General features: G+C 42.4%; 1 protein-coding gene across 9 annotated transcripts in view; it reads right to left on the reverse strand.

Moving 5' to 3' along the window:
* Positions 1–24,569, reverse strand: part of TSGA10 (testis specific 10) — a 65,499-nt gene that overhangs the window by 8,555 nt on the left and 32,375 nt on the right. For all 9 annotated transcript variants that reach the window (XM_084844386.1, XM_084844381.1, XM_084844384.1 and 6 more), the window contains 8 exons: positions 23,801–23,955; positions 19,358–19,413; positions 18,807–18,975; positions 14,646–14,756; positions 13,547–13,732; positions 9,103–9,312; positions 6,873–7,075; positions 6,145–6,249 (listed from right to left, as the gene is read on the reverse strand). In XM_084844386.1, the coding sequence (XP_084700512.1) occupies positions 6,145–6,249; positions 6,873–7,075; positions 9,103–9,312; positions 13,547–13,732; positions 14,646–14,756; positions 18,807–18,975; positions 19,358–19,413; positions 23,801–23,955 (1,195 nt within the window). The remainder of the gene's footprint in view (positions 1–6,144; positions 6,250–6,872; positions 7,076–9,102; positions 9,313–13,546; positions 13,733–14,645; positions 14,757–18,806; positions 18,976–19,357; positions 19,414–23,800; positions 23,956–24,569) is intronic.

A 24,569-nucleotide genomic window follows, 5' to 3' on the forward strand; every position in this document is an offset into this window, starting at 1 on the left:
TTGTGATTTTCAAAATGACTCAGTTCTAGCTTTGTAGAAAGCTAATGCTGTTTGGACGTCCAGATTATGGAGATGTTTCTCCAGGTCTGAAGATGGCATTTGGAAGAAGGCTGGAAGCACAATAGGTTCGTTGAGATGAAATTCAGAACGAACTTTAGGAAGAAAGGTGAAATCTGGCCAAAAGATGACCTTGTCCTTGTGAAAACGTGTAAAAGGAACATCGATACGGAAGGCACACAATTCTCATGCTCTTCGAGAAGACGTGATAGCCACCTTCCATGACAGTAGGCACAAGTCGATAGTAGCCATAGGCTCAAACGGTTTTGATGTTATGGCTTGTAACACCAGGGAGAGATTCCACTGTGGGGCTAAGTCCTTCACGGGAGGAACCAGGTTCTGCAACCCATGCAAGAACTGTTTGGTGAGAGGGTGGGTGAAAACTGAATAGCCCTGTATCTGCCCCCTCATAACTGAGACAGCTGCAGCATAAACTCTAATAGAGGAATACTTTAGGCCCTTTTCAAATAAATGATGAAAAAATGACAAAATATCCAAGATCGAGCTGGAGGAAGGGCTAAACCCCTTAGAAGCAGCAAAATCTTGGAACACTGACCACTTACTACAGTATGATCGCCTGGTAGCTGGTTTCCGTGTACAATACCCGCTGCACCTCTGATGAGATTAGGATTCTATTTCCCTCTATTGAATCCTCCATGCTGTCAACCTCAGGGTTTGCAAGTCTGGATGTCGAATTTGTCCTTGGTCATGAGAGATTAGATCCCGTTGGAGTGGGAGACAAAGAACATTTCCTCCTGCCATATTGGCCAGTATCGTGAACCAAGGTTGTCTGGGCCACCAGGGTGTGATCACCAGGCAGTTGGTCCTCTCTGCCCTGATCTTCACTATCACCTTCGGGAGCAAAGGAAATGGGGGAAAGAGACAGAATAGTGAACCACTCCACTGCAGGAGAAAGGCGTCTCCCAATGATGAATGGCCCACTCCTGCTCTTGAGCAGAACATTCTGCATATTGCATTCGATGGGCTGGTGAACTGGTCCACCAATGGCTGCCTCCACTGTCGAAAGAGACAATGCAAGATGCGAGGAGACAGTTCCCATTCGTGGGATGCTCAGTAAGTCCAACTGAGACAGTCTGTCAGAGTGTTGTCCACTCTGGCAATATGAATCGCAGTCAAGTGGATGTCTCTTGGAATGACCCAATCGTAAATTTTGAGAGTGAGCCCCACCAGTTTGGATGAATGAGTACCTCCCTGCTTGTTTAGATGCCAAAGAACAGAGGTGTTGTCTGTAAGAGCAGGGTCGGCCCTGGTTAGCACTTGGCTGGGAGACCGCCTGGGAATCAGGCTTCCTGCAGTGAGCAGGGGGTTGGACTCGATGGTCTTGTAGGCCCCTTCCAACCCTATGGTTCTATGATTCTATGATCTTGTGAAGGAATTTGAACGTGTCTGCTCTGCGGATAGGTGACAAAAGCCCATAAGGCTTTCCACATTACCAGCAACTCTAGAAAACTGAAGTGAGCCCGTCTTTCTGCCAATGGCCCTGAATTCGTAACAGTCCACAATGAGCTCCCCAACCAAGAGGTGTCTGTGGTGAGCACTCGAGATGGAAACAACTGAACAAACAGCATGCCTTGACTGAGATTGCTTGGGTCCATCTACCAGCGAAGAGAACATGCAATGCAGTCCGGTATCCAGAGTTGGGTTCGATGAGCATTGTTGTTGTTGGGAAAAACTCAGATAAACCAGTTCTGCAATGGTCTCATTCTCAGGCGGGCCCACTCCACCACCGACACATTTGTGGCCATGTGGCCTAAGAGGTGCTGAATGGTGTGAGCCGACACCTGTCATTGCTGATAAAGAGCAGTCACTAAGGTGACTAACTGGTCCTAGTGTTTTTGAGGGAGATATGTGCGACCTGTCCTCGAGTCCAATTCTGCTCCGATTAAACTGATAACCTGAGTGGGAGATAAAGTCGACTTCTCTTCAGTAAGACAGAGGCCCAGAGCGTCGAGAAGATCCAAAAAAACTACGATGGCACGATACAGAAACTCCTTGGAGGGACCTACAAGGAACCAGTCATCCAAATAAGGGTAGATCTCAATGCCCTTGACACAGAGGTGTGCACAGACTACTAACATACATTTCGTGAATATCCGTGGAGCTGTTGCTAGCCCGAAGGATAACGCACAAAACTGGAACATGTCGGGTCCAATCGTGAAACACAGGTATCTTTGATACTCTTCCTCTATATCGATATGGAAATAAGCATTCTTGAGATCCACCACCACGAACCAGATGCCTTTCCAAAGGAGGGGGAGGATTGTTGCCAGTGTAGTCATTCTGAATCTTTTGGGGGTGATAAACTTGTTGAAGAGTCTTAGATCTAAAATTGGATGCAGTCCTCCATCCTTTTTGGGAACTGTAAAGTACTGGGAGAAGAAACTCCTGCGCGTCTGAATCAAGGAGACGTGCTTGATGGCACCCTTCCAAAGAAGTGCCTCTGTCTTGAGATGTAACAGTTTTGACGGCGGAGTTGTTCTGACAATTCCCATGGGAGAGATTCTATTTTGTATCCCTGTTGAATAATCGCCAGCACCCAAGCATCTGATGTGATTGCCTGCCACACTGGTAGTTAAAGAGAAAGATGGTTTCCAGCAATTAGAGTAGGCAGGAGAGGGGAGGTACTTGAAATTTTTGAGTCAAAGACTCTGCTTCGAAATAGAGTCAGTCTTAGCCTGAGATTGATGAAACCTGGAGGAAGAGAACTGCTTCCTCTGCTCCTGTTGGTACCGAGGGGCACGATCCACAGATTGCCTCTGAAAGTATGGCTGATGCTGAAACCAGCATCTTGGTTTGTAAGATTGTTGTTGTTGGAGCTGTCCTATGCCCATCTTCTTTGCCGTTGTTCATGCTTTTTGGACAGAGTCTATCTGGTCATCCGCTTTAGAATTAAATAAACCCTCCCCATCAAATTCTATATCAGACATCTGGTGTTAGTCCAGTTGAATGAAGCCACGCATGGCGCCCTAGAGCCAAAATGCGTGCCATGGATTTAGCATTACAGTCGGCCTGATGAGGTGCTGTATTAATTTGTTGACGGGAAAGTTTAACTGCTTCCGCTTGAAACATCCTGGCCAACTCTCTCTGGTCATCTGGTAGGTCGGTACACAGAGAATCTATCTTTTCCCACAAAAAAAGTTGATACCGTGACATCATGGCCTGATAGTTCACAACACGGAGCCCTGGGGCAGTGGAAAAGTAGTGTCTCCAGCCCATCAGATCAAGTCTGCGACCTTCCTTGTCAACTAGAGATGCATGCGATTTTTGTGACCGACCCTGGGCAGATTCTACTATTAAGTTCGGCTGAGGATGAGAAAAAAGCAGCATCCTTTTCTTGAATTTTATACATCGACTCTAGATGCTTCGAGGTAGGAGCCATCAAAGATGGAGTATTCCACATTTATTCCACAGCCTGGAGCAGTGTGGGAAAGGAATTGCCACTGGCACCAATGTTTCCGTGTATACTGCATCGAACACTGGGTCTTGTATATGATCCATGGGCTGTTGCTCATCATTTCCGAGAGACTGTGCCATTCTCAGCACCTGCTCCGAGAAATGCCCCATATCCTCTAATGGAGAGGCTCTGTCCTGTGTGCCTACAACCTTGTCCAGTCATGGTATCGCAGCGGTGACCAATACTGAGGGGCAACGTCCCTGAGAATGGCAGATGATTGAGACCTTCCATACCGAGGTGACTTAAGTTACGATCCTGTTGCATGGATGGGGATCACGATCGACGATCCTGATAAGTGGAATCAGCTCGGTGTCAAACAGGAGAAAAATCCCTGATCTCGCCTTCAGAGGTCATAGAAAGAGGCTGTAATGGCCCCACGGCCGTCAGTACCAATGACAGCCTTCAAATCAGTGAGTTTAGAAGAGGGGGAGGAGGGGGGATCGCCAAAACTCTAGGTGGGTTATTTTTAAGCTCCTTTCTCTTCTTTTTCTTTGGGACAGCTTCTGACACTGGCTTGGAGCATTTAGCCGTTTTTGCAATCTTTTTGGCCACCAAGAAAGCCAACCAACGACCTGGTGTAGGAGGGTCTGTCCGCCCCACCTCAGATGTTGATTGAGGGGGTGAAGCTGTGGTAGTCTGCAGCATCTCGACTTGTATAGAGGCATCCAGTTGAGGTTGAGCTTTTCGGGTATCCACTGCTTCCAATGCCCTTTTCCACAAAATCGCATTTAATCTGTCCGAACGATTCTTACAGGCTTGTTTAGAGAAAGACTGACAATGATGGCACGTCTCTACAACATGAGACTTCCTGAGACAAAGGAGTCACAACAAGTGTCCATCAGACGGGGGGGGGGGGGTTTACTACTGCAGCGGACGCACTTTTTGAAAGGTGCCTTCAGTGCCATACACCAAAGAAGGAAAATAACAAGTAACTATACTAACTACTTCTTTTTTTAGAACAGAACAAGAGAATAAGAACAACAACAAGAAGAAAAAGCAGCAGCAGCAGAAGACCTCAGCCTAAACTCTCACAAAAATTTGCGGACAGCGTTCCTGAAGAGGCAACCGTAACAGCGGTTGAAAAAGAACTGAGGAGATAGGTGGGAACCCACTCAGACATGTGCGGTGGAACGGTGGGGAAGGGTTCCCACCAAAAACGTTCCTCAGCTATAGAAGTCTTCCCGAATGAGGCTCCGCGCAGGCATAGAACCCATATATGTGATGCACAGAGACCATGAAGAAGAGTGATGCAATTACACATCTTTTAATTTAACAGTACAAAACGTGTACTACTAGCAAACTACCATAATAAAGTACTGACATAATGCAATCATCTAAAATCAAATGAGCATGTTTATATGAATTTTGGTCTTTAAAATCAATGATGGGCTCCAAGTCTAATCTTTAAAGGAACGGGATGCTATGCAGTAAGGGTCCAGTCAAATACGTCTGAACTGTTGGTCTGAAATGGACAAAAAATCCAGAAAACAGAAACTAGAATTAATGGTTGGATTCTAAGTTGCTCCTCTGGTCACTAAGAGAAGGGATGATTGCAGCCAACTCCCCACATCTGCACTTTAGCAGGTTTATAGCTGGCTCTTCTGCCCCTTAGAACCTTTATAGCTTCTTCTTCTGCCCCGCCGCTTCCCAGTGTGTCATCAGGACCTTGGCTTTTTTCTCATGAGCACTGCTCAGGGATGGGGCACCTCATGCTGCCAGAAAAGTACTGTGCCTTGATGTTGGGCTTCCACTTAAACATGGCACTGCCTCTACTCCTGGTGGGTCTAGAGTAGGGTGTGGAGGGGACTAGTCGAGGCACACTGGTTCCCCTGAACCTGTGGCCTCCTCAAGGGGGTATCTTCCTGAATGGTTGGTGGGGAAGGTGTTGGTATCTACTAACTCCCTTTGAACCAGTTTTAGGGCCAGCGATATGGTCCTCCTCTTCCTCTGAGGTCTTGTCTACTTCTGGGCTAGTTCTGCCAGGCAAGTGGTGGGATGTGACAATCCCACACCATTCCTAAGGTCCTCCAAGAGCAGATTTGCAAAGGAAAGAAGAAGTGGGATAGCCCCATTCTATGAACATGAACTCTGTTCGATTTATGGGCGGAAAGTTAAGATCCCTCTTCTATTAGGAACACAAAGAAAATCCCACAAGGCACACACACATAAATAACATTTATGTGCTGAAGATACACAGTTCTGACCTACAGAACTGGCCTCTAATCCTGCAGGCTATTTTGCAAATGTAGAGCACAATCCTATGCATGTTTACTCACAAGTAAGTCAGACAACAGTGGTATTTACTCCCTAGTAAATGTGCTCTGAATTGCTGCCATAGTACCATTATAGGATGCTTTTACGTTCCGTGCACCTCGGTGTTCAGTCATGCCAGCCACATGACCACGGAAGCGTCTTCAGACAGCGCTGGCTCTTTGGCTTAGAAATGGAGACGAGCACCACCCCCTGGAGTCGGACACAACTGGTTGGGGACACCTTTACCTTTAAGGATGCTTTTAACCATATAGCCCTTAATCTTTCTGTGCAGTGACACTGCATATTATTTAATTGGAAATAAGAAATTTAAAGGATTAAAAATTTGATCACACACTTGCCTTTCAAAGCGTTCTGTGCCCAACTGTCTTTTGGTAATATCTAACTCAGATTCCAACTGAGTTATTGTATTTTTGAGCTGTGAAAGATCTCGACTGTGGATAGCACTATAAAAGACAAAGTTAGTACTTGAACTGAAAGGATGTAACTGTTCAGATATAATAAAATAAACAATTGGATTCATTTATCAAATGCACTTTCTAATGTATAAACAAGAAACTGGATAAGCAACTGAAAAATAAAACAAATGCATTTCTAAGATATTCCTCCTATGTTAAAAGGTCTTGAACACCTTCTCTCTTTAAATTTCTGAACTACAGTGAACAAAAATGAATTCACAGCTATGCACAAATAGGACTATAAAAATGTGGACATTTTGTTTGTTTGTAATACCTTCTGTGCCTATATACTAGTCAGACTCTCTCCCTCTTCCACAGGCAAAGGGTGTAGAAAAGGTGTTTTGCATGACTGGGGTTTGTGAGGAGAATTTTTAATACTTGCACCCTCCTCTTATCCCTGCAATACTCCCCCCCCCCATGTTCAATCTTCCTGTTTTTCAACTGATCCTCAATTAGCTGCCTACCACTCCCTGTAGGTGCTCTCTTTTTAAAATCCCCATGGAATCCCTCCCACTTTGTGTATGGTATAAAAAGGGCAGGCTACACAAAAAATCAATACAGCAATTTCAGACCTGATAATCTAGTATTCTTTCTTCCAGTTATCTACTCACATTTTGTTTTCAGCCAGAGAAAGCTGCTCTTTAAGAAGATGAATTTCGGAATCCTTTTCTTGGTTTATCATCTGAGACTGAAATTCCTTTTCTCGGTTGGATGCTAACAATGTTTCCAGGTTTTTTATTGAGATTCTTTCATTAGTGAGTTGTTTTCTGAGGAGTTCTATTTCTGAGTGAGAAGATTCCCATTCATTCTGCAGCTGAAAGCCAAAAGATTAATTTTTTTCGTTTTCTCTAATGTGGACTATATTAGAAAGTGATGGATTACATTTCAAATTGTAAACTAAACACCATCATCCCTCTTCTTGTCTAGATGTCAAATATCCAACTTTTCTGACCCAGCAGCCAAAAACTATACCTCCCACTTTGTCGAGAACATCTATAATACTGTTCTCTAATGACAGGACAAAACTCTAGCTTAACAGATGAAAATAAATGCATAGGGCATGATTCATCCAAAGTTAAGTACTTTTAATTCCCACTTGATTATGTTATGCTGAAACTTGGTGCCAATGGAGGTTTTTTTCCTCTGTTTAGTCCCCATGTAAGAGTGGGGGTTAAATTAGGGGTGAAGCAGCTGGGTGGGGAGATTTAAACCACCCCTACCTGAATGTGCTGGTCCCAATCCAAATCGGGCCCCTGCATGCTTACTGAATGTCAAGAAAAGATTAACTGCACACTACATATTTAACATAGCATGTAGTTTAGCCCTTAAATGGGACCTGAAGTGCTTAACTCTGGCTAGATCGTGCCAATTTTCTTCTTTTTTCCAGTATAGGGAATTATATAATGATATTGTCCAGTTAAACTTTAGAAGGAATGATATGAAACTCAAAAGAGTTCCAATTCACACAAAAAGCTCTGGGGGAGAAGAGACTGCCCTACTAGAACCTGGGGTTATCCCATAAACCTGATTGGTGGGAGATTCAGGACAGATAAAAGGAAGTGCTTCTTTACACAGTGCATAGTTAAACTATGGAATTCACTTCCACAAGACATAGCGAAAGCCAACAATTTGGATGGCTTTTAAAGAGGATTGGACAAATTCATGGAGGATAAGGCTATCAATGGCTACTAGTCATGATAGCTATATGCTACCTCCAGTATCAGAGGCAGTATGCTTATGTACACAAGTTGCTGGGAATGTGGGCGGGAGGGTGTTGCACTCTTGTCCTGCTTGTGGATTTCCTGTGGGCACCTGGTTGGCCACTGTGTGAACAGAATGCTGGACCAGATGGAGCCTTGGTCTTATCTAGCATGACTCTTATGTTCTCACTATGTTCTCTTGCATGTTGGATAATGCTCTGGTGTTCAGTGAGAAATTTTATTTTGCACATAGGGCATTCCAACTCAGAGAGAAAAGGGTAGGATCTGCATATACTGAACTTCTTTGTATTCCTGGCAATATTTAGTGTATTTAAAATTAAAGTACACACTATATTTGTCAGATATTTCCCTTTTAGTAATGAACCAGCCACAATCTTTATTCATAAATGAGTAATCCTATCATTTTGTTTTTAAAAAATCCTATTTCGAGCAACTCTGGATGTACACTTACCACATCAGAAACTTGTGGGATGAGAGAAATTATGTGTTGGGTATTTAGCACAATGTGTACAAAAATGGATTATGGTAAGTAAATAAGAATCCCCTTCTTCACCCACCAAAAAGCACTCCAAAATCAGCCAGTTGTCTAGATCAAAGGTATAAAAGCCACACTGTCGATTGTTTCTGCTGAGGTCTTGCTCTTCATGCGTCTATATAACTATTTAAGGTTAGGTCTTATATAAATAATAAAACCCATTAGACTTAAGATATTGTTGTTGTTTTTAATAGTTGATTAAAGAATAACTTTTTTGTTGTATAAAATATTGCAAATGTTAGACTGCTAAAATTTTACATGACTAGCGGTATTTAAATGTTATAAACTCACTCCCACTAAGATCAATAGGACTTAAAAGTGCTTTACATTGGCAGTATTAGGTTCACTGTTTCTTGGCTGATCTTCCACTGAGTTTTAACCTGCATGTGTGTATACTCTTACAGAGACATTTATCACATAATAGCTACTCTTCTGAAATTTAGCAAAGCAAATGTACCACATGTAGAAGGTATTAGTCCATTGTGAGAATTCCATTCTAGTATTAAATATTATTAAAATGTATCTGTGTTTTCCACCTGTAATGTTTGTTCAGTCTAAAAAATGCCTATATTATATTATACTTACCCGTCCTACTTCCTGTGTTGTGTTGCTTAGTTGCTTGGTTAATAACTCTTTGCTAGTGTCCAATTTAATACAGAGTTCCCGAGTAGATGCCAGATCTGAGAGTACAGAAACTTTCTCCAGCTGGACTTTGTGGAGTTCCTCCTCCATTTTCACAAGGGACTTACCTAAAGTAGAAATCTGTGATTTATAGGCTTTTTCTGATGCTAAATGCTGCCCCCAAAAAAGGAGAGAAAAAAAGGAATTAAGGCAATTAACATTTATATTACAATTTGAAAAGTGCCTACTATCTTTAGAAAAGATTGGTTATAGTTTTATCTAATGATAAACAAGCTTATTTGAATGTATGGACATTTAAAAAATATTCTGCAGTGAATCTAAAGTTTAATAATTGCAAGCAGAATGTAAAATTGCTCCTTGGCAATTGAACTGTGGGACCCGCAGGGTACCATCTTGTCCCTGATGCTGTTTAACATCTATATGAAGCCACTGGGAGCAGTCATTAGGGGATTTGAAGCACAATGCCATCAGTATGCTGATGACACACAGGTCTATCTCCCTGTGACATCTGAATCAGGAGAGGCTGTGCAAGTCCTGAATCAGTACCTAGACTCAGGAATGTGCTGAATGAGGGCCAATAAATGAAGTGGAATCCTGGCAAGACAGAAGCCCTGTGGGTGAGTGGTTCCTGGATCCAGGACATAGGCTCATTGCCTGCTTTGAATGGGGTTGCACTCCCTTTGAAAGATCAGGTTGGTAGTCTGGGGGTACTCCTAGATCCATCATTGTTGCTAGAGGCCCAAGTGGCCGCAGTGTCTTGGAGTGCCTTTTACCAGCTTCAGTTGGTTCAACAGCTATGGCCTCTCCTGGACAGGGACAGTTTGACCACTGTGGTACAGGTATTAGTAACCTCAAGACTGGATTACTGCAGTGTGCTCTATGTGGGACTGCTCTTAAGTCTGGTCTGGAAGCTGGAGCTAGTGCAGAATGCAGCAGCTTGGCTGTTGTCAGGAGCTTCCCCCTTTCAGCATACAATTCCTTTGCTGAGAGAACTGCACTGGCTGCCTATTCACTACCGGTCCAGGTTTAAGGTATTAATATTAGTGCACAAAGCCTTAAACGTGGGGCCAGGACACCTGAGAGAGCGCCTCCTTCCTTACCAAGCTGCCTGGTCACTGAGGTCATCAGAGGGCATGTTCCTGGTGGTTCCACATGGCCCCATGGCCCAGTTAGAGTCCAACAGGAAAAGAACCTTCAGCATGGTGGCCCCCTTCCTGTCGAATTCCCTGCCTTTGGATGTCAGGCAGGTGCCAATGTTGTGTTCCTTCCAGTGCCTCCTGAAGACATTGTTATTTTGAGAGGACCTCCTTGTGTGACCAGCTGTGGTTGATTAAATTCAACCTTACTGAAATTTGTCTTTTAAAAGAATGTTTTAACTGTTTTACCCTGTTTTATTCTTTTACCTTTTTGTTTGCCACTCTGAAACCTTCTGATGTGGAGCGGTATATAAAAATTGTAAATAAATAAATAATAAATAAAATGACTATATTAGGAATAAATAAGTGAAAACTGGATCCACCCAAATTTAATTAAATTAATGGGATTTATACACACTGTTTAGGCAAACCAATCCAGAGCTTCACGTGAACTCAGATGTATGCTGAGAGCACCAGAGTGAACTTTCCCACTGATGTCAATGTATGAAGTTATTACATCAAATATATGAACAAGGAAGCCCTTGTAGGATAGGGGACCATGTGAACTTTGGGAATCTGTGCTGGTATTTAATTACCACATTGAGATTACAGATTTTATTCTAAATAAATGAAGGGTCTCATCTAGGGTACTTGAGATGCCATCTGAATTAATATAAAAGTGGATTTTCAAAATGCTATTTCTTGGCTGCAAATTCAGATTTCAGAGTAAAATTATTACGGATATATAGAAAACAAAAAATAGTGCCAATCGACCAAATTGTACACGGGTATACTAGTTCCAATCAACACCGTTGTGCCCAGGCTCAGTTTCAGGGTATTGGAGTGCTGAACTCTGGGCTCAGTTGAATACCTAGAATTCATGAACTTACAGAAAAATAATGGGTCACACACATACTCAGATTAATCCCAAACTGCTAGAATGTGTGAGAAAAAAAGGAAGGCAGAGTTGTCAGTGACAGCTGTTGAGATCTTGTTGGGATTTCTTGCCTTGTCTCTTTCTAGTGGTGAACATGATGTTGGCTGGGGGATGGGGATATATGCCACCTCAATAAACCACTGCTTCATCTATTGGGGTCAAAGAGCAATATGATTCAGCCCAGGTGCCTGCCACAACTTGACAGGTCAGTGCTATGATAATATTGCTGTAAGGCAGCTCTGCACTGAAAAGAATGACGTGAACAGAGAAGCAAAGACTATACTATCTTGTTGCATCTGAACCACTTCTATTACCAAAGAATTTCCAGCAGAATGGTTGAAGAGAAATAATTTACACCCCTCTGGCTAAGTTCTGTAGTGTACAGGGTGTCTTCAGCATTTGCACCCCCAAAATGGAGGTTTACACAGGTTTGTCCTTGATTCATCAGCCCCTTTTGAACTGCAAGTGGACTGAATGTCTCAGCCAAAACACAACTGGACTTTTAAGTTAAAAGCTGCCAGGGAGCAGCACGGTATGTGCATGTGTGTTGGGATCAGGAATATGGAGGGAGGACGGCTTTAATCCTTTGGCCCCATGCCATTTCCTCAATTTAATATCATCCCCCAAGCTGCCCATGCTCAAACAACAACTCCAGGTGAGATTTAAAATTAGGAAAACAGTCGTGGGTAGAGGAGTTAACCCTCCCTCCCAGCACCGTGGCCTTCATTCCCTCTCCCACTGTGGCTGCTTTACAGTAAAAAAACAACATGGAAGATACTGATCATAGATCTCTTGAGTCATGTCTAGAAATGTGAAGGCCCGGAAAAAAAATCAGAAAAATTAGGAAAAAAAACTTTTCCCCCAAGGACTGTCCCCCCCCCCCCAAATTGAACAGCTTTGGATTATGAAATATTTTCTTTCAGAATTTAAGACAATGTATTTATATATTGTAACTCAGCCTTTACTCCTCCACAAATGATTACTAAAAACTATGTAACAAGAATACTGTTCTAGAAAGACTAGAAATGTAAAATGTCTGGAAATAATGAAACCATGGGGGAAATGCTTTTTTAATCCTCTCTAAGATTCCCAACATAGTTATTTCTTTCATTCCTTATTAAAATTATTGAGCTAAAGTATATTTCACTGATAGACATTTATGCTCAGTTTCCCATCATGTGAGTAGAGTTGCCACTGTGCATTCTTGACAGTTCGGGTTTTGTTCTATGGAGTCCTGTGTTTCTGATGCTGTAGCAGTCATTTAATGTAGTTCTAATCTATTCAGACAATAATTACAAATTTACTAACAGAGTTTACTTTTTAAAGTTTTAAAATATAATAATAGTTTGAGGACACTAAGTTTTACATAAAATAACTTTAGGAACAGAAAAGCTGCTATATGTTCGTAAAGCAGCCCTCCCCAACCTGGTGCCCTCTGGATCTTTTGGACTACAGTGCCCAGCATTCCTGACCATTGGCCATATTACCTGAGGCTGATGGGAGTTGAAGTCCAAAATATCTGGAGGGCACCCGGTTGGGGTGCTTTAAAGCAACAAGTTGACTTTAGATCTGTAAAGAGCGCTAACATTTTAAGTATTGCTTATTTTCCCCCAAATTTCCATTTTTTCCTGAAAACCCCTGGAAAAAAACTTTTTTTCTCACAGCCTCAAAATTCCTGGAAAGTTTACATCTAGTCATGTCTAATTTGACTCTCAAATTTGAGAATGTGGAAAACACCAGATCCAAGGATGGAATGTCTTAGACCTGCACTCAAATTTTAGCAACTATCACACATGTAATGTTAATTTCTTGGTTGAGGAGTTCTAGCAGATAGTAAAGGCAATAACAAAATCTATGTGATACTACACATTGTGTCTCATACCTTTGTGGCCCCAAGTCAATCTCTTCTGCTGCCACCAGGGCCCTTAGGAAACTGTGGTAACTTCAGCGGCAGCTGATTTCTTCTCCCAGAGCTGAGCCCTGAGTCAAGAGGCCAGAGCTTGGCACGCTTTGTTAGCCAAGATTTTGCAAGTGTCTATGTTCAGATACTTTCCAAGACAGGAAAGGCAGAGTGAATGATTGACACTTTCCCATCACAACAAACGTGCTTTTTGGAACTATCTGCTGCAGCCTGCACCACAGATACATGGACTCCCAAGAAACTTCTTCCCTTAACCTACTGCTCATATTGGAGATGAAGAACAAGGGAAAAAGTCCTGAAGGCAAATAAAAGACCTAAGCGGGTGCTCTGCTGCCTAGCTATTAAATGAAAATTAAACTATAAAAATGAATTGATGAGACTTTTCAAACTTACCTGTCCAATCTCTTTTTCAAGGGACTCTGTTTGTTCTTTCAGTCTGTGGCTCTCTGACTCTAGATTGAGAAGTTCACGTCGGACAGAGTTACAATCTTCTTCTGCTTGATGGAACTTTGTTTCCCATCTTTCTGCCTGTTCATTGGTTCTATGGTAGCTCTCCAAAAGATCATGATTCTCTTTTTCCTGAAATTCAAAATTTGGCTTTATTTTTGACACTTGGGGCTGATTTACACATTTACCACTTGAAAATACCCCATCCAGCGGGGCAGCAGAACAGCATGCATACCCCTTGAGTGTGGATAACACTTGGCAGGGCATGTGTGCTTACATCTGTATGTACAATTGATTACCTGATTACTGCAAACCTTCGACATTTTTTGGATGAAAGATCACAGGAATTGGTTGTATGCATCACACACATATTGGAAAGAGAGCACATGGTTCTACATGCAATGCATATCACCCACTATACATATAATACATATGGCTGGTAAAAACATGAGCTGGTCCTTAGCTAACTGATGTGCATGCAGGGCTTGGGGATGTTTGAACATTCCACAATGGAGATAACCCTGCTATACAGGTTGAGCTCCACTCACACACGCTGTCTCTGCCTGATTTTGCAATTTTCTGTGCCACAGCCAATGTTGCTCAGAGGGTCCCACTACCCTTCAGAGAAGGGTTTACAGGGAGGGGTATAAGGTTCAAGAGGGAGGAGGGGACAGGAAAGATCCTTGCCCAAGTGGCCTTCTGCTCATATAACTTTAGATCCAACCCATTATGAATAAATCTTGTTAATCATGCAAATCTGTAAACTGCACCAATGTCAAAGAACCACAAAAGAGTACCCAATGAAATACAATTAAAGCATGAGGGCTCAAAATCTAAAGATTGCCACAGGAAATTCATGAACAACCGGGGCTAGACAGGTAATTGATCACTTGACCTATTTGACCGAGATTTTAATCAAAAGCCAACTTGGGCTCTGAAGCATCTACCATTAAAAGGAAGATACAAGTGGAGTTTGCCTATTGTTGCAGGAAGTCTTGTAATGGGTTTGTTTTTATAGCTGTAGCTTTTCAAAGTATGCATTTACTTTAGAATTCAGTATACTCCTCAATCTGGCAATATCTGTATGCAGATCTTCAGTTTTCAACTTCATATCGTCAAGTTCATTTTCACATTTATTGAGTTTTTGATGCAGAATCTGTCAAAGAAATGTGAAGCATTATTTTATCCATACCTTTCATATTTTGTGCATGTCTGACTACCTTTTCGAAGTAGGAACTGGTTTCTACATATTTTAAAACTGAAGTTGCATTCTTATATATAAAAAGGAGAGATACTAGTATTGAAGACTTGATTGTAATTTAACAATGTCATAGTTTAAATACTTCAATCTCCAAACTTTTTCACAGACGTTGTTTTCAAGACATAAGCTTAGCAAATGGTTTAGAATAGGGGTGCAGAACCCCAGGCTCAGGGTCCCATTCCAGCCCACCTGGGTCCCCAGATGGCCCTGTCTCCTTTCCCTGGTCCTGCCCCTTTTGTGCAATCCCGCCCCCGCCAAAAAAGGTTGAAATGCCTCTCCTAAGGCTAAGTTCTGGGAGTAAGAGTTTTAAGAGCAAATATGCTGATATTTTTGTCCTCGCCCACCACTGGAATGTGCCTCCAAAGACCTTCTCCAAAATGGAATTTGCCCTCGGGCTGAAAGAGGTTCAACATCCCTGGTTTACAATATATGTTCCCTAGTTTTTCACAAAACACTTTTTGATTATCAATGGAAGGCTGAATATGATTTGGAACCCTGATGAGGGAACTGCAGTGGGCAGGAGAAGGATTGTAGGGTACAAGCTGGAAGTGGGGACATCCCTTGCAGCTCCTCTACTGAAAAATCACCCCTTATATGTGTTTATTACTAAGCTCATGCCTTAGTAATAAAACCCTTGTTAGTCTTTAAGGTACCACAGACTATTGTTTTCATACCACAGACTAGCACAGCTGCCCCTTTTGAATCTGTTAATTTCTTTTAGCAGACATGGTTGTGATCACCTTATGCCTCTTTTTCAGCAAACTGATTGAATGCAATTATGCAAATTCATCATTTATGGTGGCGTGGGGTGGGGTGGGGAATTTAAATCCAAGCTCACAATTTTAGGATGATAAAACGTTAAAGTATAGGAAACATGGAAAGACTTGTTACAGAACAACAAGGATATGTATACATATACACACAAAATTTTGCTGTCTTTATATGCAATGGAACAACAATGTTCCACATTATTAGACAACTACAAATTCCATTGATCCCAGTAAGATGTACACATAACTATGTAAACGATTATAGCCTAAACTATACTGCTAAACTGAACCCCATCACCCACTATCCAAGCTTCCCGTATATTGCTAAGGAGGCGGCAGATTGGCTTTATGGTTTGTGTGGCCCCCTCTCTAATAAGCTATAGCTGGGGATTTGAAGTATTAAGTAAACACTATCCTAGTAGTACCTAGAACTCCACCCCCAGACCACTAGAAGGATCTGAATTCAAGGGATTTAGTTTCCCTGTGTGTGTGTGCGTGGGCGGGGGTACCCATGCACAGGTCACAAGAAACAAAAATAATTGAAGAACAATCTAGACTGTGTAATAACGCCCTAACAGCACAAATCCTGTGGGCGGATATGAATGGGTGTGCGTGGGGGGTCAATTTTGAGTGGACAACTGGTTGGTGAAGGATGTTTAGGCATTGTTGTTGTTGTTCAGTCGTTAAGTCATGTCCGACTCTTCGTGACCCCATGGACCATAGCACGCCAGGCCTTCCTGTCCTCCGCAGTCTCCCAGAGTGTGCTCAGGTTCATATTCATTGCATCGGTGATGCTATCTAGCCATCTCATCCTCTGCTGTCCCCTTCTCCTTTTGCCTTCAATCTTTCCCAGCATCAGGGTCTTTTCCAGTGAGTTTTCTCTTCGCATTAGGTGGCCAAAATATTTCTGCTTCAGCTTCGGTATCTGTCCTTCCAATGAGCACTCAGGGTTGATTTCCTTTAGGATTGACTGATTTGACCTCCTTGCAGTCCAGGGGACTCGTAAGAATCTTTTCCAGCACCACAGTTCAAAAGCATCAATTCTTCGGCGCTCAGCCTTCCATATAGTTCAGCTCTCACAGCCATACGTTACTACTGGGAAAACCATAGCTTTGATTATACGAACCTTTGTCGGCAAGGCAATGTCTCTGCTTCTTACTATGCTGTCTAGGTTGGCCATAGCTTTTCTCCCAAGGAGCAAGCGTCTTTTAATTTCATGGCTACAGTCACCGTCTGCGGTGATCTTGGAGCCCAAGAAAATAAAATCTGTCATTGCTTCCATTTCTTCCCCTTCTATATGCCAGGAAGTGATGGGGCCAGATGCCATGATCTTAGTTTTTTTGATGTTGAGTTTCAAACCAGCTTTTGCACTCTCCACTTTCACCCTCAACAAGAGGCTCTTTAGATCCTCTTCGCTTTCTGTCATTAGGGTGGTATCGTCTGCGTATCGGAGGTTGTTGATAATTCTCCCGGCAATCTTAATTCCGACCTGTGATTCATCCAACCCGGCGTTTCTCATGATGTACTCTGCATATAAGTTAAATGGGGATGGCAGAGGATGAGATGGCTAGATAGCATCACTGATGCAATGAATATGAACTTGAGCACACCCCGGGAGAGAGCGGAGGACAGGAAGGCCTGGCGTGCTACGGTCCATAGGGTTACGAAGAGTCGGACACAACGACTGAACAACAACAACCCACCAATTTCTACTCCATTAAAATTGTAGCCTCCCAAGGTTGCTTTCATTTTTAAAAATGTTGGGGGTGGAGCATCATTTGTGTAACATGCAGTTTGCCCCTTAAAATCACTGGGTGCGTCCACACAACATGCCAACCCATTGTGGCTGAGAAGCTACGTACTGTTGGTTGTTTTGCGAACAACCCACAGTGCGCAGTTTGTGCACCCAACAAATGATCTGGGTTGGCGTAGATTGTTTCCCCTCCTTCCCCCACCCAGCTGTGCCTGGCTTCCCAGGGGACTTGGAGGCATAACTCATCTTGTATGCCACTAAGTCCCCTCTCTGATCGCCCCTTTTTTTTTCTTTTTTTCTGCAAAACAGGGCCAGGAATTTTTTTTTCACATTTTCCATGCCCCATGGATTGTGTGCAAAAGCACCCCTTAAAAAAAAGATTAACTGGTTTTTCAGCTGCATACTTGCGCAAGTGCGGCTATCCAAAATATAGAGGCTTGCCTTGCCTGCAGCCTTGGATGTTGCGGTTGTCAAACATACAACGTAACAGTCAAGGCTACGCTGTATATAGGCTGTTTTGACAGCCTTGCACAGTTGACAAGTGGGGAAACGGGGTGTAGATCATCCCCTTAGCAAGGGGATCCCCAGAGTTCCAAAGGTTGCATTTAACTTTGGGGGTGCCCTGCTAGCTAAGAATCCCCACTTGCCTGAGTCCCCAGAAACTGATTTTCATGCAAATGTGCCCACTGTCAGTCAATTATTAAATGACTGAGAGGGGAAAAGGAAGTCTAGACATTATCATTCTTTTTATGTTCATATATGCAGCAAGTGATATCTAGAGAACCATAGCTCTTTTGCAACTGATGTAGGTAAGCTCTAGATAAGACAAACAGGTCAAAGGTGAAGAGCTAGGGTAGGATAAATTCTACAGTTCAGAAACGTTTTGCAGAAGAAGTGGGTTTCTAAAAGGGATTTAAAGGAAAGGGAAGGAGATGGCTTGACAGACACATATCTCTTCCAGACATAGGGAACAGAATGGTAGAAAATACCAGACTTTTATTCTCTTGCCTGAAGTTTTATTTATTTATCTGACTTGTACCCCACCTTTCTATCAAAAATGGCACTCAAGGTGGCTTGCAATCATTAATAAGACTTTATAAAACCAGTAATAAAACAAGAACTTTAAACACAATTAAAAACAAAACAATACCAGAGTAAAAACAGCCTCCAACTCAACAGATCTGCTTACAAACCAAAGGGCCACTTTGTCTGCCAGTGAAAGGACAGCAGAGAGGGAATTAACCTGGCCTCCCTCAACAGGGAGTTCTTCAGCCAGGGACCGGCCATCGAGAAGGCCCTCTTTTGCACTGTCACCAAACACGCCTCTGGAGGTGGCAGTCTCAAAAGGAAAAAGTTGTATAAAAGATGCTGGTAATACACTTCAAATATATGTTCTTCAGCTAACAATTCTACAACATATACCTGATTTTCCTGCTTAAAGCCATAAAGTTGTCCCTGTAATCTCTCATTCTCCCGAATTAATGCCTCTTTCTCCCTGCCAGTTTCAGTAAGCTCATTATTAGCATCATCCAGCAGTTGATGTAGCCTGGTAATATCCTGTTCACACCTGTGTAGTGCTTCAGCAGAATGCCTGTGTAGCAAATTTTTAAAAACACATAATCTACATTTTATATAAAACCATTAATCCAAAACAGGGAAAGCCATTGACATGAAATGTCCCTATGCTATTGATTTTAGATAGATAAAAGTATGCCAGTAAATAACTATGAACACAAATGTCATGTTTATTTAATAATACAGAGTCTAAGCTTACTTCGAAAGAGTTCTTTAAAACTGACTTCTGTTGATAGTTTTCAAAACTACACATTGAACATTTTTTAATACTGAAGAAAAATCTAATATTACTTATGGGTTATAACTGTAAAGTAGATTAACTAATTCTAATAGAATCAGCTGAGTTAATTAAATCATTATTTTAAGAGGAGAAACCAAATTCAGAATCTGTTTCTTACTTTGATGAATGCTCCATATCAGAAAGTATGCACTTCAAATCTGAAATGGTCTTCTCCTTGAAAATAAATAAGCAAATTAAAATGTACGTCTCTTTAGTTAGTAAAAAGAGATGAATAAAACCACACACACCATTTATTTTTATTCAGGTTAGTTTCCTTTGTTCATAACATTTTATAAGATTAAGGCTGTGATCCTATTCAAACTCTATTGAACAGAGTGGGGCTTCTTCTAAGTAAACATGTATAGGATTGCCCTGCACAGGCTTTCCATGCATGTCTAAAACAGCTTTGTGGGGAGACTTAGATCAGGAAAATGCCACAAGGGGAGTTAACCCTCTCCTACCCCAGTGTTGCTGCTTTGATCCGAATTAGAACCTAATGAAGCTGCTTTGAAATTAAAAAAAATACATCTGTTAGACTCCCCAACCTGACAGAACTGGATTTAAAATCTTTGCCCCCTGATTTGTTCCTGATCCAGGCCAGCCTCCCTGCACCCTCCATTTGCATGGGCCAGGCAACCTATTTATGACTATGGAGAAGACTAGAGGGAAAAGGTTCCTTCTCAGGTCTTCTCCTGGCATAGCTGATTGGATCCTGGGAAGGGCCTAGATCACAATGCAGCCGGTCAGCACACCAATTTAGTACACAGTCAGCCACAGTCAGCCATATGAGGGGAAAGATCCTATCACTTACTCGTTGACCACCCACACAATAAGAACAACAACAAAAAAGATCACTGGTAAGCAGAGATTTGGGTCTTGGCCCAACTCAATATAAATCACTTTCTTATAATCTCAACATCTGATTTGTGAGTAAGTCCTACATTTCAGTGTAATTTACTTCTGAGTAAACATGCTTAAGATCATGCTGTTGGCCATTATGGCTAGTCTTTGTAAAAAGCTAGGCGCAGTTGATATTGCTGATTGATAAAAAGAATATCAGTTAACTTTAGTCCTTTTTATTTAAAATTTTGAAATTTGGGACATGATCTGGCAGAGCAAGCTTGCCAGATTCATACATTTAGCAAGCAGTCTTGTTCTTCTGTGGGTATTTGCATGTTGTTGTTTTTTAAAAGGCACAGCAGCGTCCCTCCCAAAGCAAACAAAAAGATGCAAAAGACCTGGCGGAACACATGCAGCTATAAAAATATGTAAATGGGCATGTTGGATTACAGCCTGTATCTTTTACAATTAACACAAGACACTACCTACTAACAGACACAGTGATCAGAAGTGTCTTAATTGTTCTAGATAATTTCTTCAGGGGGATTCACACTTTAGGTGGTAAGTGCAGTTGCCATCTGTATACAATATTTATATGAAGGAGAAAGGCAAATCTCCAAATAGCTGTGGACACATGGTAGAAATTTGTGAACCAGAAAGTTGTGACTGCCCATGACTGACTGCTGTGTCCACATATCCCTGCCTGTCTGACAACAAACCTAGATTTTGTCAACCAGATTTTCTGTGTTTATTTATTTATTTAGAATATTTATATACTGCTCAACTTCTAAAGATTTCAGAGCAGTAAACAGCAAAGATAAAAGAATAAAACACCACGTTAAAACAATTAAAACATTTTTAAAGAAATAAGTTCTGATAAGACTGAATTTAATAACCTGCGGCTGGTCCATCAAGGACAACTTCCTGAAATAACAATGTCTTCAGGAGGCGCTGGAACCAACACAACGTTGGCGCCTGCTTGACCTCCAAAGGTAGGGAGTTCCACAGGAAAGGGGCCACCATGCTGAAGGCTCTTTTCCTCGTGGACTCCAGCTGGGCCATGGGTCCACGTGGAACCACCAGGAACATGCCCTCTGATGACTTCAGTGACCAGACAGCTTGGTAAGGAAGAAGATGCTGTCTCAGGTATCCTGGTCCCAAGTTGCTTAGAGCTTTGTACACTAGTACTAATACCTTAAACTTGGCCTGGTAGCAAATAGGTAGCCAGTGCAGTTCCCTCAGCAAAGGAGTTGCATGCTGAAAAGGGGCAGCTCCTGCCAACAGCCAAGCTGCTGCATTCTGCACTAGCTCCAGCTTCCAGACCAGACTTAAGAGCAGCCCCACATAGAGCACATTGCAGTAGTCCAGTCTTGAGGTTACTAATGCCTGTACCATAGTGGTCAAACTATCCCTGTCCAGGAGAGGCCATAGCAGTTGAACTAGCTGAAGGTGGTAAAAGGCATTCTGAGCCACCGCGACCACTTAGGCCTCCAGCGACAATGGATCTAGGAGTACCCCCAGACTACCAACCTGATATTTCAGAGGGAGTACAACCCCATCCAAAGCAGGCAGTAAGCCTATCTCCCGGACCCAGGAACCACTCACCCACAGGGCTTCCGTCTTGCCAGAATTCTACTTCAGTTTATGGGCCCTTATTTAGCCCATTCCTGAGTCTAGGCACTGATCCAGGACTTGTACAGCCTCTCCTGATTCAGATGTCATGGGGAGATAGAACTGTGTGTCATCAGCATACTGATGGCATTTTGCTCCAAATCCCCTAATGACCGCAGCTTCATGTAGATGTTAAACAACACTGGGGACAAGGTGGTGCCCTGCGAAACCCTATAGCTCAATTGCTAAGGGGCCGAGGAAAAGTAACCCAATGTTACTCTCTGAAATCAGCCCCATAGGTAGGATCAGAACCACTGTAGCACAGTGCCTCCAGCACCCATCCCATGGTGTCAATCCAGGAGGATACCATGGTCGATGGTATCAAAAGCTGATGAGAAATCGAGCAGAATTAACAGGGTTGCACTCCCCCTGTCTCTCTTTCAATAAAGGTCATCCATCAGGGTGACCAAGGCTGATTCAGTCCTGTAACCAGATCAAAACCCAGACTGGAATAGGTCTAGATAATCAGTATCCTTCAAGAGTACCTGCAGTTGCTCTGCCACAACCCTCTCAGATACCTTCCTTAAAAAAGGGGTATTTATGACTACTAAATATGAAAATTTACAGTAGTTGTCCAATACCGTTGGGTCCAGAGCAGGTTTCTTCAGGAGTGGTCGTGCTACTGCCTCCTTAAGGACAGCAACGCCACCCCGTCTCATAGGAAAGCATTTATCACTCCCTGGACCCATCCAGTCATACCTCCTTGGCTAGCTTTTATTAGCTTGGAGGGACACAGATCGAGAGGGCACGTGGTCGGTCGCACTGCTGCAAGCACCTTGTCCACAACATCAAGCAGCAACAAGTGGAACTGATCCCACAAAACTGGGCAGATGGTGGCATCAGACATCTTGACTGTAACTGCACAAATAAGAGTGTCAAGTTCCCTGCAGAGACAAGAAATTTTGTCCTCAAAGTGCGGTGCAAAGAGGTCACAATGGGTCCTCAATGGGGCCAGGGCCCCATTTACTGGGGAAGATGTTAACAGCCCCAGAAAGAGGGTGTTTCCTGTAACCCTCTTTCCATGTCAGACTAAAACCATCTAAGCTTGGGGACCCATTTGTTTTTACTGGCACTTCACAGCTGACACTTTAAAAAAATTATCTATACCAGCTTTCCACAACCTGGCGCCCTCCAGATATGTTGGACTGCAGCTCCCATGCTGGCTGTGAATGTAGTCCAACACATGTGGAGGGCACCAGGTTGGAGAGGGCTGATCTGTAGAATGTCACTTCCTTGATATTTTTGCTAGATGTCTGCTACAATTATAGTGACCAACTACATTTATTTATTTATTTATTTATTTATTTATTGCATTTATATCCTGCCTTTTTTCCTCCAAGGAACTCAAGGCAGTGTACATGATCCTCCTCCTTCCTCCATTTTATCCTCACAACAACAACCCTGTGAGGTAGGTTGGGCTGAGAGTCTGTGACTGGCCCAAAGTCACCCAGTGAGCTTCCATGGCCGAGTGGGGACTAGAACCCGGATCTCCCGACTCCCAGTCCAGCACTCTAGCCACTACACCACACTGGCTATTTGACATTTATTTAGCACCAGTGTTTACTATGTGTTGTCACAGAACATAGAAATTTTGAGTCCCTGGCTATAAGGCCTACAAACAACATTTATATGATTAAAAAGCTAGTTTGCAATGTTTTCTAACACTTTAAGCACTTCTTTAAAGGGTAGTAAAGGTTTTTGTGTTGGTCTAATATCTGCTTTAAAAATGTGTTTGTATTCTAAGTAGATATGTGTTTGTTTTCCAATAGGCAGCAATAACCAGAATGTTTAGCTTTGTTCATAATCCTAAATTCACATACTTTCACATTAAAACAGGCCTATTCAAATATAATCCATAGGAATTTCAGTTTTCTCGGCACTGGCATAACTCATATACCATTAAAGCAAATGGGAACTGTACCTTTGACAGATATGTCTATAGCATCAGCTTTCAAAAGCTACATTCTAAGTATAGTCTCCTTCTTGTGTAATTCACAAAAAATGTTCTATAAGCTATGAAACTTAACTCCGTAAGTATATCAGAACCTACTTTAATGGACAAGCTTTCTTCAAGGGTGACAATTTTCTCTGTTTTTAGTTCCAGGTCATCTTGCAAAGACTCCTTTTCTGAATCCAGGTCAGCTATTGTTTGATTGAGTGTACAAATATCTTCTTGTTGAGCAAGACTTTGTTTGGAAAGTTTTTCTGGAAATATCATCAGAGTCTCATTTATTAATCCATTTATAATAATGCATTGGCATGTAGGCTGTTATCAAGCAAAGTCTCTGATGAGCATACAAAACAATTATGCATATGCAACCAAGATTTTAATCTACTTTCTGATTTAATTCGGAGTTACCCTCTGAATAAGCTGCAAACTTTCTGTTTTAAGTTTATTGCAATGCACTCTACGTAGGGCTGCCTCTGAAGAATATTCAGAAATCACAGCTAGCTTAGAATGCTATAGCCAGGCTGTTGATGGGGGCCCGTTAATTGAAATAGATGACACCCTTGTTATTTGATTTGCATTGGTTCTAGTATGTTTATGACCCCTATTCAAAGTGACACCTTTAAAGTCCTATACAGTTCATGCTCAGGGTATCTAAAGGATTACCTGCTTCCACATATTTCTACTCGCCCATTAAAATCTTCTGGGGAGATTCTGCTTCTTGTCCTGCCACCATCTAAGGCATAACTGGTAAGCAAGCAGGACATAACCTTCTTGCTAATGGAGCGTAGTCTCTGGGACTCACTCCTTCCAAAAGCCTGTTTGGGCCCTTCCACCACCACCATCACCACCACCCCGCCCTCACCAAGCA

Source organism: Heloderma suspectum, chromosome 3 (assembly GCF_057233095.1).
Source record: "Heloderma suspectum isolate Gila_16-S chromosome 3, 16-S_ref, whole genome shotgun sequence".
Lineage (NCBI taxonomy): Eukaryota > Metazoa > Chordata > Lepidosauria > Squamata > Helodermatidae > Heloderma > Heloderma suspectum.